This window comes from Anabas testudineus, chromosome 17 (genome assembly GCF_900324465.2).
Source record: "Anabas testudineus chromosome 17, fAnaTes1.2, whole genome shotgun sequence".
In the NCBI taxonomy this organism is placed as follows: Eukaryota; Metazoa; Chordata; class Actinopteri; order Anabantiformes; family Anabantidae; genus Anabas; species Anabas testudineus.
The window spans coordinates 299,972-319,015 of record NC_046626.1 but is presented as its reverse complement, the minus strand read 5'-3'; the positions used below and the strand labels follow the sequence as shown (position 1 = coordinate 319,015).

The window sequence follows — 19,044 nt, the reverse complement described above, 5'->3', positions numbered from 1 at the left end:
AATACATTTTACAATTAACATAGATTTAGGTTTTCATGTGAAAACAGTAAGTTAACTTTCTTACATCTCACTGTAAGTCAAGAAGATGGCTGAGATGTGACAAATGCAAATCCATTTCGATGCAATCATGTCTTTAAAAAATTAAATTAATAGTTTGTATACAGCTAAACTGCATTCAGAAATACCTTACAAAGGGAATGTAATTACAACCTGACTGTTACCATGATAAGGATATGTTCACATGAAACGGAAAAGGCAAGTTGTAAATAGGTTGATAATGAACATATCAATAAGTTGTACCCAGACTATGGATTTTTTTCACACCACCACATAAAGTCCACATCATAGGTTGGCTGGAGGATTCCCAGTCCAGCACGGGACTGGTCAAGAGGTGGGACTTTGACAGCAGGGTCCAATAGCTCTATGTCAAAGTATGACAATATGAGAGATTCACTACAAAAACTTAAACACTTTGTAGTTCACTTGTTATCTTTAGTAAACAGGGCCGTTTATCGTCTGTGCAATTCACAGTATGAAAAAGCAGACATACCTGTTAAGTCAGAGACTTGTAGACAAACTGTCTAACCAGCTGTGCATGTGAAATATCTCACCGACTTGTGCAATACAACATTTCTTCTTTCTCTCAATGAGACAGAATTCCTTCTGTGTTTATAGTATGCAAATGTACTGTATGTCCCCACTGATTAAATAGACTACAGCTTATTGCTGAGCAGCATGTGTTGGACTAGTGATAGTGAGAGGGTGGTAAAGGTCAGCATTGGCCAACAAGCAGGCACATCTTCTGTGACAGCAGTGTTGTAGGTACAGCCACAGGGAGCAAAGAGCAGAAATGTGACTTCTATTAGCTCCCGAGCTTAAACAAGCAGACACATTAGATGCTGTGTTTCTACAAAAACTGAAGATGCTACTTCACACTTTTAGCCTGCCAGTCTTGGTCCATCAAAGGCAGGAAGTGTTTGGTCCAGTACTACCCAATACACTGAAGGTTTTAACAGTTTGTTAGGACTACATGTGCAGAATACTTCATAGTACCGTTCTTCAGCAGCAAAATTACAACAACAGAAATGTATAATTCTATTCCATATACATACAGCAAAGCCTGTTCATTAACACCGTTAAATACATTATGTACAATATGTACTTCATTTACTGTTCTTGACATAGACAGAACCTAGTGGATTGATTTCAGTTTGTACCTGAAGTCTACATCATAGGTTGGCTGGAGGATTCCCAGTCCAGCACGGGACTGGTCAAGAGGTGGGACTTTGACAGCAGGGTCCAATAGCTCCATGTCAAAGTATGACAATATGAGAGAGAGGAACTGTTTAATTTCATACACAGCAAAAAATCTGCCGGGGCATTTGGTGACACCGGAGCCAAAAGGCATGTAGAAGTAACGCAATCTGCGTCCATTGCGGTAAAAAGTTGTTTTCTCCTGACCCTTCTCATCCAGGAAACGGTCAAACTTGTACTCCTGTAGGGAGAGGAGGTGAGAAGGAGAGAGGTAGATAAGTTAGGGACAAGGAAGGTAACACAAATTGTACAGATTTTCTGAGGAAGATCATTTTCTAATTTAGTAAAAAGGAATTACGTCAGGATCTTACATAGGGATCCTCGTAGATTTCGGGATCGTAGTGTAGCATGGGTGGGTACAGGGCAATGACATCATCTTTCCTTATATGGTAGGACTCTTGGTTGTCAAGATGAAGCAGGAAGTCTTCCTTAGCAACACGCACATTCATGGAGGCACTGGAAAGGCGCATGGATTCTTTGATGATGCTGTCTATAGACAGAAAGTAGAGAGAAAGCCATGAAAGAAATTCCAGTTTGTATTAGTTATTATTAAATATGCTCTAATGCTGCACTGAGACCACAGCTGCATGTTGTCTGTCATATGGGCAATACCAGAATTTAATGCAGCACATAAGTTATCTATTGCCATACTTACCTAAAACAGGCATTTTGTCCAGCTGGTCCCTCGTGAGATTCAGTTCAGGGTTGTGTGGGTCGACCTTCAGACCTGAATCCTGCAGCACTTTCTGCACTTCCTCACGAGCTGCTTTCATTGCATCAGGACTCCTGTGCACAGATAGAGGAGCCTGCTAGTCTGGTCCAGTTAGCTGTCACTGTTGGGGATGAACTATTGTTCTCTCATGTTGATTATATACACGCCTTTCATTTTCATTTCATCCAGGAGCAGATAAAATTCAATAGTACCATGCTTCCTGCATGGCATTTAGTTGTAACTGTGATATTTGCTGCACATACTGCATGGAATCATTGTCTAAAAACACAGCTTCATTAATTTTCAATAATGTGTTTACATTTAAAACACATTAGCAGTTCCTGAATCAAAGGGCAAGGTCACAAATTTTCAAATTCTTTCCTATACTTCTAGCCTGGGAAGTCCCATAAATGAAAGGTAAGAAAGTTCCCTCTGCTTTCCCTTATTTAAAATATTCTCTGCTTCTAAGTGAAGAGGTCCTTCAGAATCACATTCTCATAGTATCCGGTGTCAACAACTCTCTGCTGAGTTAAGTCCTGACTCTAACAGGCCAATCCAAATGTATTTCTTTATTTTTTGAGGTCATTTTATAGTAGATTTACACCATGTTTAGGTCAGTTACCCTGCAGCATAACTTAACTTATATACATTATATCTGGGAGGCAAACACCTAACACTATTCTATAAGAATCCTTGGAAAACCTATTAATTCATTTTTTCTTTGATGATTGCCTGCAGTCCAAATGTAGAGGCAGCAAAGCAGTTCAATATCAATCATAGACATCCCTAAACCCGACCAATGGGATGGAATTTGATCAAATTGCCCTTTAAAACTTTTCTTATATGTAATACAGTGCATCAGCATTACGGAACATTACGCATATGGACACATGGACATGAAATTCTTCATTTCAATTTATCATATGTAATCTTACCGCAATTTTTCACAACGCTCTTATCTTCTAAAATGTTCATTGGTTGTACCACATCTGAAATTACAGACATGTATCCTGTGCTCCACATGCTCACATAGACCCATCTGACATGTTCAGACATTGCAAAACCATTATGTAACTCTGCTCCACACTGAACCCTGTCGTGGAAATGTCTGAGAGTTGCTAATTCTCTAAAGATTTATAAATGCAGTGTGATGACCTAATGTGCTTCATTTCATCATTTGGATCTATCTCACAATATTTCCCTGACCTTAACCCAGTACTGTGAGTGTCTAAATCTGATGATAAAAATCCCTAATAATATAAGTGTAAGATTGGATATTTTTGCAGAAGAGAAGACAGTATGTTGTAGATTGGATAGATACTGTTGTCTGTGTACAATTAAATGATGTGTTAAAGATCAACATATGTGCTACATTAATTATGTACATATGGTCAATATATTTATTGAAATGAGAGGTTGCAGTTGCAGGATTGCAAAAATGCTCCTCAAAAAAACATTTTCGTTGTACAAAAATGACAAGTTAGAGCTGCTAAATATTGCCAAAAGCTAGAAAGCTTGACTCTTTTTATTTCTGAGTCCTAATTTCTCTTTGATTAATGATCCTGGTCCTGAATGAACGATAATGATTACCATAGAAATGAACCCCATCTATGGTTTTCATCTTAGACAGAGCAGAACTCACAACCACTACCACATGATGATTGATGTTGATTGGTAATTGAGCCATACATTGTGGCTGCCTTGTGTTTCAATTTCTGAAAACCTATATAGCACCAAAAAAGAGAATGCACCAGCATACCTGATCATATAAAAGAGACTCCAGAAAGTAGCGGGCAGAGTGTTAGCCTGCGAAGCCCAGAGCAGAGCAACGTGGGTCCTGGCCTTGCTAATGTCATTGAAGGTAGATAAGGAATCATTCAGGATCATCCTCATAGAGATCAGATCAGACACGTTCTCTCTTTTGGACAAGTTCTCAGCATGCATGGTCTTTGCCAGGTTCTAGATATTGGAAAAGAACACAAGAAATAACATAGTTATTAATTAATATACACAAGTCATGAACAGTATATAGCCTACTACTAAAACTTGTTGTTGAAATGGCAGCACTCAGGTGTTAGGTCAAGGAGGTTAACATCCTCATGTCCTCCATGGATACAGATGCAACAGAAAGCACGGGAACTAATTTTGTACAGAAAAATGCAATGTCTGCAAAAACATGCAGTCAGGATACAGCTTCATCTTCCCATATTCTTGTAATACCTGGTGTGAACAGTTTTCTATTTGGTCTGAGTTCCAATGGGAACACTCCAAAACTTTGTTTGAGATAAGTTTATATTAGATTTACACTGTTACTTTGTTCACTATTAACAGCAGACACAGTCTGTGTGTCTACCCTAAACAATATAACCTTGTTTTTTTATATCAGCCCCCAAGTAAATCAAGCTCCCCTTTCGTAAGCTTCATGCACACAGTGATGCATTGGAGAGGCTTATAAAAAGATGTCTACTGATTCTATCAGGAGTTTAGCTGTTATTACGAGGTTCTTTTTCACTTCAGTAATTATTCTGCATTTCTGCTTTTGGTGTCATCTTTCAACTTTTTGTGAGGATAGACACAGTTCTAAACTACCTCTATTTATGGACAGCTTAATAACAAATGCCTAGACACTTGTTTACATAATGGCAATCCAATTGGGTACTTATTTTTTCCTGCCATTACAGGTGTAGGAAAAGTTCACTAACCTCTCTGGCACTGTAGGCACTCAAGAAGACATGGATGGGCAGGCCAGCAACCAATGCGGGGAAGATCTTGTCAAATTCTTTGAAATTCTCCAAAGCATTGAGCACCAAGGCTTTCTGAGCTGCCTGCCTAGCCTGGCACTTGTCATCACCAAACTCTTTACCAAACAGTGTCAGGTAGCCCGATTCAAACATCACCTGACAGACAGAAAAAGAGATGGAAATCTGTTAGGGCCGTAAGCAATATTGTTTTCAAATCCAAATGTACAACATGCAGGCTATGCAAACTTAGATGACAGTCCTCAACTTAAGTCCAGGCCTTCCTGAATACTGGGAAATCAATTTTTTGTCAAAAGTTTAGAAGTCAGTTTTGCAAGTTGATCCAATCCAGACATCCAGTCCATTATCCAACGGTAAGTCCTGAACCCAAATAAAAGTTCCTTAGCCTGTGCTATCAATTCAAGTCCAATTACTTACCTTGTAGCAGAACGCAAAGATGCCATCCACCTGCCATTGGTCCTTGCTTGGGCTTAGTGTGTCTGATCTCAGCATGACATCCTGAAGGTGGCCCATCATGGTCTCTATCAGGGAAGGTAGAGCCTCTCCCTGCAGAGTCTTCAGAAAGGTTTGATGGAGGTTCTCTGTGGTGTAGCCATGGCGAGGGTCAAAGCTGTCATGGCCAAATGCCTGGTGAAGGAAGGAGGAGCTTGTTGATCATTGTAGAAGTCATTGAGAGCCTGAAAAAGGCCCTTAATTGCAAAAGAAATTATCCTGGCCAAACATGTTATAAATAATCAAAGATGAAACTACAGAAATGTACCTTGACAGATGTAGCAAAGTGGAACTTTCTCCAATCAAGATGTCTCCCCTGTCTTATCACTGAATGGTAAGAGAAGGGGTCACATAGGAAATGGATGTACTGGCCTGCGATCTTGCAGGTGAATATATGGCCGTACTTTTTTTGCCGGCTGTGAAGGAACAGCAGAGGGTTGGACCCAAACTGCAAAGCACAGCCCAGGTAGGGGATTAAGCCATTTTCAACTGCAGGCTCACCAGGTTGCCTAAGGATATTGACAAGAGATTAAAAAAAAATATATATATATATGTATATATATATATATATATTTCTGCATTGGGCACAGAGGTGCTATCAGCAGTATTTTCACTTGAAGTCAAAGTTAAACTAAAAAAGTATCTTTAATAATAATATTATTAATAATATTTTAATCATAAAACAGTCTTGTCTGAAGACTATACAGGCTTGCTTAAAGTGTAAGAAAAAAGGACACACAACACACCGTCTTTAGGTTATATGAAAAACTACAAAACACCAAGTATAGTGATACACACTTTGCAATCAATAGCAGCCCCACAGAAAATATTGCTATTAATTTACTTGATGCCTGTATACTTTATTATTCACTGAGACTTGGTAAACCATGATAATCCCAACAACCACAACATTTCCAAAACAGCCACTAGTGTTGTTATAGTTTCATATACACCTTAAGCACACAATGGTGCGCTGACAAACAACAGAACACCTATAATATTTATATGTAGAAACCTCTCTCTGGATTTGTCAATCTGACTGGGGAGTAATATTAATGATACAAAAAAAAAATCAGTCAGCTGCATAACATCTGTATTCTGAGTAGACATAGACTAATAACACACACAACATAACATTTTTTCAACATCAGCTAAGCTGGGACAACATACCAGTGAAAATGATTGACAGTCAAAGTATACTAAACAAATTCCATCATCTTCATCATCACACTAAAGCTATTGTTTGATTACCATTTACCGTGTGCATACTTCTGTGACTCAGAGACAGTTGACTCTTATACAGTTTTATTGCTCTCCCAGTAGACACACTGTGTTAAGTAAAATGCATCAATGGATCAATTATATCACATGCCTGATACAATACATCCTTCATATGCTATATCAAGTCTTACCTGTGTCGTGTCCCAACAGCGAGCCACAGAATGCAGCAGAATCCCACCACTACTGCCCAGATCAGAGCAATGCTTAGTATCATAGTGATGATGTTCAGATGATGAGGACAGGAAGATCCAACACAGCAGAGGGTTCAGTACCAGCTGATAATGCTCCACACTGACATGAACTGTGTTTAACTAACTGCTGCTTGCTTCATGAAGTCAATGGTCCTGGAGAGAAGAGTGTGTTTCAAAGATGCTGCCCTTATTTCATGGAGTTTTCTAAACCAGAGACAATAAATTCAGTGTCACTGGATATTGTGTAAGAGTGGATGTGTCAGTGAGCACTGTAGGTTCAACCTAGTGTGATGACATGCAGCATGAGGGAGGTTTTTATACTATGCTGCTGAGGGTGGGACCCAAGAGAAGCTGTTTTTTCTTTGTTTGTTGTGCAACAAAATCAGTATTATTACCCTATCTGCAGTGACTTTATCTGAGTTATCTCAACATGTATTTTTGTGAAAAGAAGGGAAGGGTGATTTTTTCCTGCATTTGTCAGCAAAAAAAAAAAAAAAAATCCAGATGGTGGAAAAAGTCAGCCCCTTTTACATTAAAATATATGTCTAATTCTATGTAGTTGTCCAGTATGATCTCTTTTGGTGTAAAAAAAGATGCATCTTAATTTCAGATTACGATTTGTTCAATTAAAGGTGTTGTCTTCATTTGAAATTTAATCCAGCAGCAATATGATCTATAAGCCTTTCTTTCTAGGAAATGGCATTCCATGCAAGCTGTGTGTGTGTGTGTGTGTGTGTGTGTGTGTGTGTGTGTGTGTGCAATGTCTTTCCAAGGTTGAGTGGAGAAATTTCGGTTAGAGGGTTCATTTTGCCAGACATGTTGACCAGTCTCCACTACTTCAGAGTTTTGAGGGTTAAGACTCACGCATTTCAAGTTTAGGATTAGGGGTTAGAGTTAGGGTTAGAAATTTAGTTGAGATAGTAAAGAAGAGGAAATGCATTATGTCCTCACAGCTATAGTGAGATTAATGCGTTTGTGAGTATGCGTGTGAAATGGCCTTGACCGGAGTCCATGGACAGTGGTACCTGAAGGTCTGTGCTATGATAGTGCATCCAGGTTGGTAAATAGATCGAAGGTCCCTGCTATGCTCCCATTGAAGGTGTGTGTGTGTGTGTGTGTGTGTGTGTGTGTGTCAGTACAGGCATGGGCAGGAACATTACAACTGTATGGTATGTAACTAGCTGAAACTTGTTACTGTGCAAACACATTATAGGTAAAATCTAGTTCATCTAGAAAGAAATTAAAAGATAAAAAATGACATTACAAGTAATGTAAGTGTGTGGAGAGACACCACAGATTGATGGATGAAGTGTCCATCTAGCTGGAAGCACAACAATTCTCTAAACAGTAAGCATTAAGACATACTCACACACATACATGGTAAGAGTGATGGGGGTGTGTTCAGTGTTTGAGATTCCATCAACCACATGCTTCATTCAATGGTATCAGCTTAGAATTTTAAACCTAATAAACCCATCACAACCTTTAACTGCTGACTTCAACTGTGATTAGACAGTCCTTTAGGTGACCTGTAACATTTGTAGTACTAAAGTATAACCTGTTGCTGTCCTGTTGGTTTGCCTAGCCTAGCCACCGCAGCTAATTAACTTTACCACTGTTATTAAGGCTTGTGATGTTTTCGAGTTGTCTGTCTGTCCCCACAGCCACCAAATTCTTGTGAACGTGATATCTAAGGAGTGCTTGAAGGGAATTTATTCAACTCCTTTTGGAGAAACTAACTAGATTTTCATAACTAAAAGCTCAAAGATCAAGTTCCTGGTCAAGGCCCATTCTTGTGAATGCGATACAGTATGTGTCAAACGTCTTGGTACAATTTGGTACCAAGTGTCAATCTGGCATCAGTGATGAACTGATTCCTTTTTGTTGCTCAAAGGTCAAAAGTCAAGGTCACAGTCACCTCATGTTCATCCACTTCTTGTTGTGAATATGATGTCTCAGGAACACCTTGAAAGAATTTCTCCAAAGCTCAAATTGTCAAGGTCGCTTGACATCGTGATCACATGCATGTCCTATTCTCATCAATGCTAGGGATAGATGGGTCCACTTCTGTCCCTACCCTAAACACTTTCACAGCTTGCGGGGAGAAGCCTCACATACTGGTCATTGTCTGCTAGTAAATGCATGAAGTTACGTTTTTCATTTCCTTGCAACAGTCGGTGGTAGAGACATTAGTCTTTAAACATCACAGAGAGTGCCAATATGGCTTTATGGAGACCCACACAGAGCTCTACAGAGCTCACATGGGTGTATTAATTTACTGTCACTTTATTCTTACAGACTGAAGTAGAAAATACAAATATACACTACATCTGTGATCAAATAGAAAAGTAGGTTGACATTGCAATATAAAAATGGTTTGTGCTTATTGACCAGTGCTTTCTCACAAAGCATGTGAACTGGAGCCAACGGGAATCTGACTCGACATGCCACTGCAAATTGACTGACAGCGCTAAAGAAAGATGACAGATGTGTTTTTGTGATTACATGAAGGTCTGCAGTAGGAAAAAGGCCCTGCAACCAGTTTTACCTGTACTTCTAGTTTCAAGGAAACATTTTAAAACGTATTTTTGGCATTGAAAACAAAACATAAATGGAAAAAGAACATTGGCATGGTAATACCAGTCCTGCTGCTCCTGTTTCATACCCATAACAGTACTGTTACACCTTTGCAAATTAACTGTGAAGTTAATTAAAAGTTTAACTTAGTTGTATTTGTGAAAGCAACGGCAAACACAAATTTTCCACACGTAGGTTTGTTTTAATGGAAACCGACATATTTATTCTCCCCAGAAAAACATAAGCTGTATAACGTTCTCTGTGTTATGGACATTGGCATACTGTCTGATGGCATACTGTATAGCATTGTTTTCCATGACCTTTACAATTCTATGCCCTGTAACAGCACAGGTGTTAGCCACAGCCTCCAGGTTACTGTAAATGTATCACGCAGCAAATGATGAATGAATGATGAAGTAGATTGAATATTATTTCAACTGTGTTGTTTTTACTTGTTCAGCTGAAGCTCAGGATGGCAGTAAGGAGCAGAATGAAAGAGAACAGGGTTAATAAATGTCTTAAAATTGAGATAAAATATGTGTTGAAGGGAATTTTAACTCCACAAAAACCAAACCAAGTATATATTTGACAACCTGCTCCTTTCTATGTTTATTGTTGGATGGCGATGACGCCCAGTGCATGAGAGCGCTCTGCTAAGCTGCCTGGCAGGTGGAGTAGGGACAATTAACCCTATCTTTGCTCCTGATAACAACTGGTAAATGCCTGATAGCATCAAAGCAGATAGATTTTCTTTGCTTTATTCATTTTCAAAGACCAACTGTAACAAAGCAAAGAGAATCATTAAAATGTTGATTTAATGAATGAGTAACAAGTGCTAGCTCATCTACTGAGGCCACTGGTTTGGTACCCAATGTCATTTTAAGTGTTTTGGAAACTATTAAAGATTCATTGAAAAGATTCTAACTCAAAACAAACATGATTTCTTTTATTTCTCAGGTACGGAGAAAGATATTAAGAGAAAGTGAAGAGAATCAGAAGAAGTCTCTTAAAGAGGCATCAGCTCTAAGTACAAATACAGTTCCCCAGAGAATAGAGAGAGAAATAAAGTTCATGTTTTTGAAGCACGTTTGTTTATCTTAATTAAATTGCAATTTTCATATGCAATCAACATAAAACATGAAATTTCTCATCCTGTTTGCATGTTATGAAAGTGTGTGAAGTTACTGAACCAGACTGCATTTTAAATGAAGGCGTGTCATTTACCTGTGTCTGTTGCTAACTAACACACGTTAGAAACAGTCAGTGTGGCACAGATTAGATTTAGTATGCAGTGGAGATTTATCTCTCCATGTGTCTTTCTGTGTTTTTAATACTAAAACTTACAGTTTAACCAAAGTCACTTTGTAAAAGTTGTATTCTAACAGTCGCCAGTGGATGTCTGTCATTCCCTGCAAAAGCCCTTCCATCCCTGATTAGAAATGGAGTTTCTGTGTTATAAATGCTGATAAGGAGTGATATGTATTATCCTGGACAAATTCAGCTAAATTGACTGACTGTCAAGGTCAAGGTTTAGGGTGACTGAGGTGCTGTTGTGTTAGTGTGTTGGTTTCCAGTTTCTTATCTGGTAATCGTATAGTGGCTCAACCTTTGCACCCTTGTCAGAAAACAACTGAGTATGAACCTTGAAAAACGGCCATGTACGCAGCCTTTAGGGTTGAAGGGCTATAGCCTATGGTTCAGACCTGCCGAGTAAAGTTACCAAGAAGAGTGCGTTGTTTTTTCTTTTCCGTTTCAATATGTTCCAGCAGCTGCAGGAGAAGAAGATGGCAGGATTCTGATGTTACTTTAATTACTTTTAAAATCAACTGGCAGCACCAGTGATGATTTAGTTTCCAATCGTTAAAGTGCATGACTATTTCATTCCTTATTTTCTGTCTTGTCCTCTAACTGGATATAAGTACTTTTTATATGCACAAGGATGTGGGCAAGGGTATGCAAGCACGTTTAGAAAATGTGTAGTGATTTCAACATTTCCTCTATTCATAGGTAAGAATGTGGATCTGTTTGCCTTTGTGATGACAAGTCCCATGTAGTCATCCACACTAACTCTCTCACACCTACACAAACACACATACAGTTGGAATCTGTTGCTGCAAATCACTGCAGCCAAGACGCTTGACATGTCTGGGAAGATAAAAAGATGAATATACAATATAAAAGAGTGTGGTGTTTCTCCTATCTTAACTCTTCTCCTACTGCTACATTACGGTATGTTGGACTTCATTTGAAAACGATGTTAAAGCACTTTGTGATGTCAGAGATAATGGGAGATGAATGGAAAATGGACGAGAACATAATGTAAAAACAAAACCATCTTCATTGTTATTTATGGTGTAACAAAGTTATTAGTTAATTCAAAATGTAATGCATTTGTAAAAAAGAAAATAATAAAGCCTCTCACCATACATAAAAAAATTAAGTGTATAATACACAGGAAAGTACTTTATTAATCACTGAGGGGAAATGTGGATAGCCTGCTACATTTAGGGCATTAATGGTTTGAGGAAGGAGGAACCTGTCTGTGGGAGACTATTGAACAATCTGAACCACAACCCCCTTAATCAAGTCATTTGTTTTCCCAATATACCAATATCTAACTCTTTTATCTTAACATTACCATTAACAACTCTGTTTAACCGTGCAGGCTGCCATGTCACATGCCAAAGTGTCCTTGGGAAAAATACAGAACCCCAAATTGCCCCCGGTGAGTCAGATCAGCTGCATAGCAGCTCTGCCGTCTGTGTTTGAGCGTATGAGTGAATGAGATGCAGTGTAAAGAGCTTTGAGTACCATTTAGGAAGAAAAAAAAAAAGTAGAACATTTACCATTTAAAGTGCCCACAGTAACAACACTAATATTCAGCAGGTCTAATATTTACAATGCTCAACATCCTATTGTATCATTATAACATGGTAAAATTAGCTAATCAGCACAAAACCCGGCATCTAAATGTTACTGATGGGAAAGTAATTAGTTTTGCAGAGAAAAAGTATTTACACAAATAAAAATTTTACTTGGATGATAGTATAGAAAAAGCCACACATCAGCAAAGTGATTACACATTAGTGTTGAGACATTACACTACAACCTCAACCTTGTGGTGGCACGACAGGAAAAGTCAGGAGATCACCTAAGTCAGGGGTCAGCAACCTTTAACACCCAAAGAGCCACTTGGACCCGGTTTCCACGGAATAAAAACCCACTGGGAGCTGCAAATACTTTTTGACATCTAAAATGAAGATAATATAGCTTTGTTTTTTTATGACATTTATGAAGTGCTACAGAGAAAATTACATTTCAACACATTAAACACATTTTGAACTCTCAAAAAATTATGACACAAAATATAAATAAATAAATAAATAAATAATACATTGAGTTGAGGGTCTCTTTCAAATGAATTAAAAAGCTAAACTTAAATTATCCACGTAGCAAACAGAAGATGCTGTGAGCCGTCATCCTCACACCGTCATCTTCCTTTGGGCTATCGGAGCGTATATCGGAGCCTTGACATGAATTAAAATGAAGTAAAATGGGGAAAAAGCACTATGTCACACACGTTTCTTTTACCTGCTCCTGAACCTCTGCGCACAGCGTCTTTAAATCAAACACGAGCTTGTCCGGTCTTGGAAGGTTCTCAGTATCACTCTATTTGTGATTCTGTATTCTATTAAATACTTATAATTTATTTTCCCTAGCCACGCGGAGCCGCAGGTTTCCGACCCCTTGACCTAAGTCATTAGGCTTCGTCCTCAGGAGACTATGGATGTCTGTACTTGATTTTATGGGAATGTATTCATTAGTTGCTGAGATTTTCAGTCTGGATGGAAAGTGATAAGACCAACTGAAGCCTAGGCAAAGTTGCAATGGAAGATCTCTCCCTTTATGGGTTAATGTTGGCTATATACCTCTGATCGAATTATCTCTGACACTTCTGCTTCCCCACGCTATCAAATCTCTCAATTCACAATCCATATCTAACCAATAATCTTTCTGCTTAGGCACTGTTGCCAAGTCCGTTTATTATAAGATACTTGCAAGCTTGTTCTTTTCTAAATTCAATGAATAATAAATATAATTTGAATTTCAAGTGGCAGTCATGGGTTGTGGATTGTTGGGCTTGTTTCTAAACGCGTATTTGCTTATTTGGAATAGATCCCTATCACCTGTTGTGCTTATACTTGTCTAACAACAACATTGTTCCCTTTCTCCTCTCCTTCCCCATTCCAATCACATCACTGCCTGACTAAGGATTCATTTTAGTTGGTTTCATATGGAAGCTCTCTTTTCATCTTTGACTAGTTGGCTGGAAAATATAAGAACAAAACATAACATGTGGGAGAAAAGACCTCAAGTGGGGGTGATTTGAAGGCTGTGCCGATTGTTTAAGAGTGACTTATGTGAACATTATGCCAGTCTTGTTCAGCATGCCAGCAGTGATAAACATAAAAGAAATGCAGCATCTTTCTTGTCAATTAATTACCTGCAGTTCATTGTGCAACTTCTTCACGTTCGTTGTCATGGGGCTGATGCACAATAGTACTGCAGTGAAATCACGCTCTGCTCTGGATGATCTTGCTACTTTTTATGGCATGTCAAGTAGATTATTACAGGGAGGTTTCTAGTTTGGCGTCAATGAAGAGAGAGAGAGAGAGAGACCTTTTAAAGAATCACTACCTCTAATAGAACAGCAGATATTGATTTCTGCCCATCTGTCTTTTAGACCTACTATTGTGCAACCCACCTCCTCCCCATCACCTCCACAATGCCCAAGGCCTGGTCCAAGGTTTCTATGAACCATCTGCTGACTCTAAAGAACCTATCCTGTCTTCTAACTTCATATGAGCTCACATGTAATGTTGACGCTTCACATTATCAGAGTCTATCTGGATTTTCTCAGTTGATTCACTGAACTAACCTATAGTGTAAAGTAATGACTTGAGTAGTCTTAAGGCTGCTGGGAAATGTAGAGGCCTTAGTTACAGCCAAATGCAGGCAGACTACACTGAGTCCAATGTCCCACATCACTGAACAGTTGAAATCATTCCAGCGTCATCATATTGGGTGACCTACAGTTGATATTAAAGTTACACGTCCCCAGACACTTAATTTATATTGGGTAATAAAAATCAGACACTGATATCAAATCTTGGTTGGCCTGGTAACATTCTGATTATGTGTGACAGGAATATGGAGATGGTTTATACGCATTTAACCAACTTCTGCATTGATAGCAATCAATGTGGTGATATGTCCTTAACCTGAAATTAACTTTAGGAGCTGCAGATGAAGGTCGGCAGAGAGAGAAAAAGAGAGACAGACAGAGGAAGAGAGATAAAAAAAGGTTAAAAGAGCAAAGAAATAATCACTAAGCTGCAATAAGCAAACACTTCCCTATAATCGACTGTTCAGTCTGCATGGCCTTGACACTCCTGATAATCTGCTGGAAATCTAGCAATGCAATGAAACCACCCATATGCTGCAAAAACCTGATAACCTCATCAATCTGTCATACATGTACAGAAGGAAACTCATTCTGGCTAGTTTAAGCTTAAGGTAGCAGGCTAATCATACAACTACTTGTAACATATTGCACCGAGGGACACCTGACGACAGACCTTAGTCACAATGTCAGTTGCCCAGGTTTTAATAATCAATGTCCACATTACATACTGTACAAGTCTAAATAGAGTTATTCAGCTTTTATTTGATTGGTCGTGTCTGACAGTAGACTGGCTTCCAGTGAACCAGATCATCACCCTCAGTAAGGAGTGTATTTGTGCCTCTATACTGTTGCCTGTTCTATCTTTGTGGTGCTCAGTTGCTAAAACGTGATGAAGAATCTGCTAAAGTAAAATGTTTTATTAAGACTTTCTCTATCCTATCAGACAAATGGTTTAAGAAAACCAATCTGGAATAGTTCCAAAAGCTTACATGGAGACAATGAGACATAATCTGTCAAGATTTTTAAATTTACAAGTATGACAAATTCATTAAGTGTGTCTAGTTGAATCAGTCTACACAATCTTCTTTTCCTCTGGGTTTGCCAGAAGCTAGTGAAGTTGAAATATGAAGCAATGCCAATAAAACGCAAACTGCATTTGTTGCAGTCATTACAGATCAAAATTCCTCCAAAACAAGACCTGTAAACAGCGCAGGAATTGCACAACTGCACATTTCCTTCTTTAAGCAGACCTATAAACCAGCTTTTTTTTTTATCACGAGCGAGTCAACAGTCAACTGATGCTGCCTCAGTGTTTATTGCTGATAAAGATATGAACACAAATGCTGAAAATTAACCAAACAAACAAATATGTCAAGTGCGGTGGTTTAGCAGGAACAGTGTGACATGGTAGGACAGTGTATCAAGCCCCTCACGTGTAAGCATGTCTTCATGTGGGTCTTGGGGAGCCACTTGGTCCCCAGGGCTACTAGAGGTCTAAAACTCATTTGGGGAAACTAGCTTCTGTAAGTTTTATTGAGAAATATGTATATATACATATATATGTATATAAAAATTGTTTTCTAACCTTTTTTCTTTTGCTGAGATGAGTTATCTTTTACAGATATCTGAAAGAGCTGTGGACCACAGTGCTGTTCCAATGAGCAGTAAGGGCTAACAAATAAACTACCTTCTATTCCCAAGCTTTTGGCTACCACTGCCCTCTGAAACTCAGAAATTAAGTAAATGTGAATGGTTGTCTCTGTTTCTGTGTTAGCAGACTGTACTTGTACGTGCAGATTTTTATTCTGAAGTTGAAACATTTCAAATTAAGTTACCATCCAGAGCAAAGTCTTGTCTTGACTTTCACTTACATTTTTGTATTTGAACGAATCAATTATCACTTATTCTGTGCACACCCTATAAGTGGTCTTTTATTACTTTATTTCCTTATGCCTTGTATTATCATGCTACTGATTTTATTTTCTCCAGTTTTACTGAGCCAAAGATATGAGATAGCAGTTTACATGGACAAGGTCAACACTGTTGATAACATGTAGTTATCTCCAGCACCCTGGCCTAATTAAAATGATAAAATGCTTAATTTGATAATTCTGGAAAATGAATCAAAGACATTTGTGGGTGATAGGTCAGGGCTCTTTATTCTACACTCATGGTCATCAATTCTAAATATGCAAATAAAATTAGTTAGTGCTAAGTTAGCAGCACAGTGGCAGAGCAACAGCACCAGCTCTGGTCTACACAGAAGGCATTTGGGTCCAGTACAAAGTCACTGGCAGTCTGGAATAACCTTTATGGTAACTCTGAACAATAGCAATCTTGAGACAACACACAAACAAACAATGAAATAATATACTGCATACTCAGTAGGTGAATGAGGGATGTCCATGCAGAGTAAATTTCCCTAAGCCTAACCCTTCAGCACTGTTACCTAGCTTAGCTTTCAGCTTTTTTCTTCCAGCTACTCAACTACTTGATAAGAATAAGAATAACAATAACAATAACAATAACTCATTGAACAAGAATAACTCATTGTACAACGTACAACGAAATTAGAGTGCAATCATTTCAGTAGATAAATAGTGAGTAAATAAATAAAAACTAAAAACTGCTAAATAAGAAAAATATAAAACACCAGTAGGTTACACATACATACTCCAGCTATTGCACAGTTCCCTTAATAAATTAACCTTTTTTAGCAGTGTTTAAGGCAACGATGGCTCTTGGATAAAAACAGTTTTTTAATCTGCTTGTCCTTGTTTTAATTGTCCTGTATGTTCTGCCTGAAGGCAGCAGTTCAAACAGGGAATGATCAGGGTGTGATGGGTCCTGCAGGATGTTCTGTGCTTTTTTTAGGCAGTGGGAGCTGTACAGTTCTTCAAGGGATGGGAGAGGGCAGCCGATGACCTTCTGGGCTCTCGTGGTGACTCTCTGGAGAGCTTTCCTATCCACAGCTGTGCAACTGACAAACCAGGCACAGACACAGTATGATAAGATACTCTCTACTGAGCAACGGTAGAAGGACACTAGCAGTTTCTCATTCAGGTTGTTTTTCTTTAGAAGACTGAGAAAGTAGAGTCTCTGCTGGGCCTTCTTCACCAGAGCAGTGGTGTTGGCGCCCCAGGTCAGGTTCTGCTCAATGGTGATGCCCAGAAACTTGAAAGCAGCCACCCTCTCCACACGATCTCCACCGATAAACAGTGGCTAAAGTAAATCTTCATGCTGAGGTTGGCAGCCTCCGACGTGTCCGACGTGTTCTCACATAGGGAGTACTCAGACTTCAGAGAGTGAAGGGGGACCTGTTTAGAGTGTGCAAGAACTGACACAGCAGAGATCACATTCCAACATTACCTGGACCCTGTACTGGGGGCCCACAGGATAAAGTCTGGGTAACCTCCAGGCTGTCTGCTGTGCACATCTGCGTTCTTACCACAGAATTTACCAGACTTTAGGAAATCCTAAATCTCCTGCAGCTGTGTTGTTTTTTGCACTCTGCTTATTTAACTTTACAGTGGAAGTCTCACCTGTAAAATAACAATAGCATGTTTTTGTGCTCTAAATCCTTATTTTATAGGCAGTTTAATTTTTTCATATAGTGTATCAGGCTCGTAGACACACTATACTATGTACAGTATTGTTGATTTGATATGGGATGGATATGATATGATGATGATAATGATCTTTTATTAGCATCAGACAATGGTCTACTCTCTATACTCGTCTTGTTAGATCTTAGTGCTGCATTTGACACTATAGATCACAACATTTTATTACACAGACTGGAACATGTCATTGGAATAAAAGGAACAGCACTAGAGTGGTTTAAATCGTATCTATCAGATAGATTTCAGTTTGTACACGTTAATGAAGAGTCTTCCATGCACAGCAAAGTCAGCTATGGAGTTCCACAGGGATCTGTGCTTGGACCGATTCTTTTCACTTTATATATGTCAATATCATTAGGAAACACTCTATAAATGTCCATTGTTATGCAGATGATACCCAGCTATACCTATCTATGAAACCAGGAGAAACTAATAAATTAGTCAAACTTCAAGCATGCTTTAAAGACATAAAGGCCTGGATGTCCTCCAATTTCCTTCTCCTAAATCCAGACAGAGGTTATACTGTTCGGGCCTAAAAATCTCAGAGATGTCTCATCACGTTCTCACCCTTGATGACTCAGTACTGGCCTCAAGTAATACTGTAAGAAACCTCAGAGTTATCTTTAATCAGGATATCTCCTTCACTTCATACATCAAAGATATCTCTAGAACTGCCTTTTTTCACCTGAGAAACATTAAAGTTAAAACTAGGAGCATCCTGTCCCAAAGTGATGCTGAAAAACTAGTCCATGCATTTGTTACTTCCAGACTGGACTATTGTAATTAATTATTAATAGTTTGTCCCAATAACTCATTAAAAAGTCTCCAGTTAATCCAAAATGCTGCAGCCAGAGTTCTGACTGGAATTAGTAAGAGAGATCATATTTCTCCTACGTTAGCTTCTCTCCATTGGCTCCCTGTAAAATCCAGAATTGAATTTAAAATTCTTCTCCTCACTTATAAATCCCTTAATAATCAGGCTCCATCTTATCTTAAAGACCTCATAGTTCCATATCTTCCAAGCAGAACTCTACGTTCTCAGACTGCAGGTTTACTTGTGGTTCCTAGAGTTTCCAAATGTAGAATGGGAGGCAGAGCCTTTAGCTATCAAGCCCCTCTCCTGTGGAAC

General features: G+C 38.7%; 1 protein-coding gene across 2 annotated transcripts; it reads right to left on the bottom strand.

Moving 5' to 3' along the window:
* Nucleotides 1-341: 341 nt before the first annotated feature.
* On the bottom strand, nucleotides 342-7,019 carry LOC113172448 (cytochrome P450 7A1). 2 transcript variants are annotated; one of them, XM_026375418.1, is made up of 9 exons: nucleotides 6,690-7,019; nucleotides 5,546-5,786; nucleotides 5,203-5,412; nucleotides 4,729-4,923; nucleotides 3,786-3,985; nucleotides 1,970-2,100; nucleotides 1,626-1,804; nucleotides 1,218-1,495; nucleotides 342-421 (listed from the first exon to the last, which is right to left on the bottom strand). In XM_026375418.1, the coding sequence occupies exons 1-9, from the start codon at nucleotides 6,770-6,772 to the stop codon at nucleotides 385-387; spliced, it is 1,554 nt and encodes a 517-aa protein (XP_026231203.1). In that variant the 5' UTR covers nucleotides 6,773-7,019; the 3' UTR covers nucleotides 342-384. The 2 variants fall into 2 exon arrangements, with proteins under 2 accessions (XP_026231203.1, XP_026231204.1); XM_026375419.1 differs by having other exon boundaries at nucleotides 342-1,495.
* Between the last annotated feature and the right edge of the window lie 12,025 nt (nucleotides 7,020-19,044).

Bases quoted from the DNA above. Each gene is read 5' to 3' on its own strand.
- LOC113172448 (XM_026375418.1), bottom strand. From the start codon at position 6,772: ATGATACTAAGCATTGCTCTGATCTGGGCAGTAGTGGTGGGATTCTGC. The intron at 2,101-3,785 runs GTATGCTGGTGC...ATCTGTGCACAG, and splicing joins AGTCTCTTTTATATGATCAG to GAGTCCTGATGCAATGAAAG. The intron at 1,496-1,625 runs GTAAGATCCTGA...CTCTCCCTACAG, and splicing joins AAATCTACGAGGATCCCTAT to GAGTACAAGTTTGACCGTTT.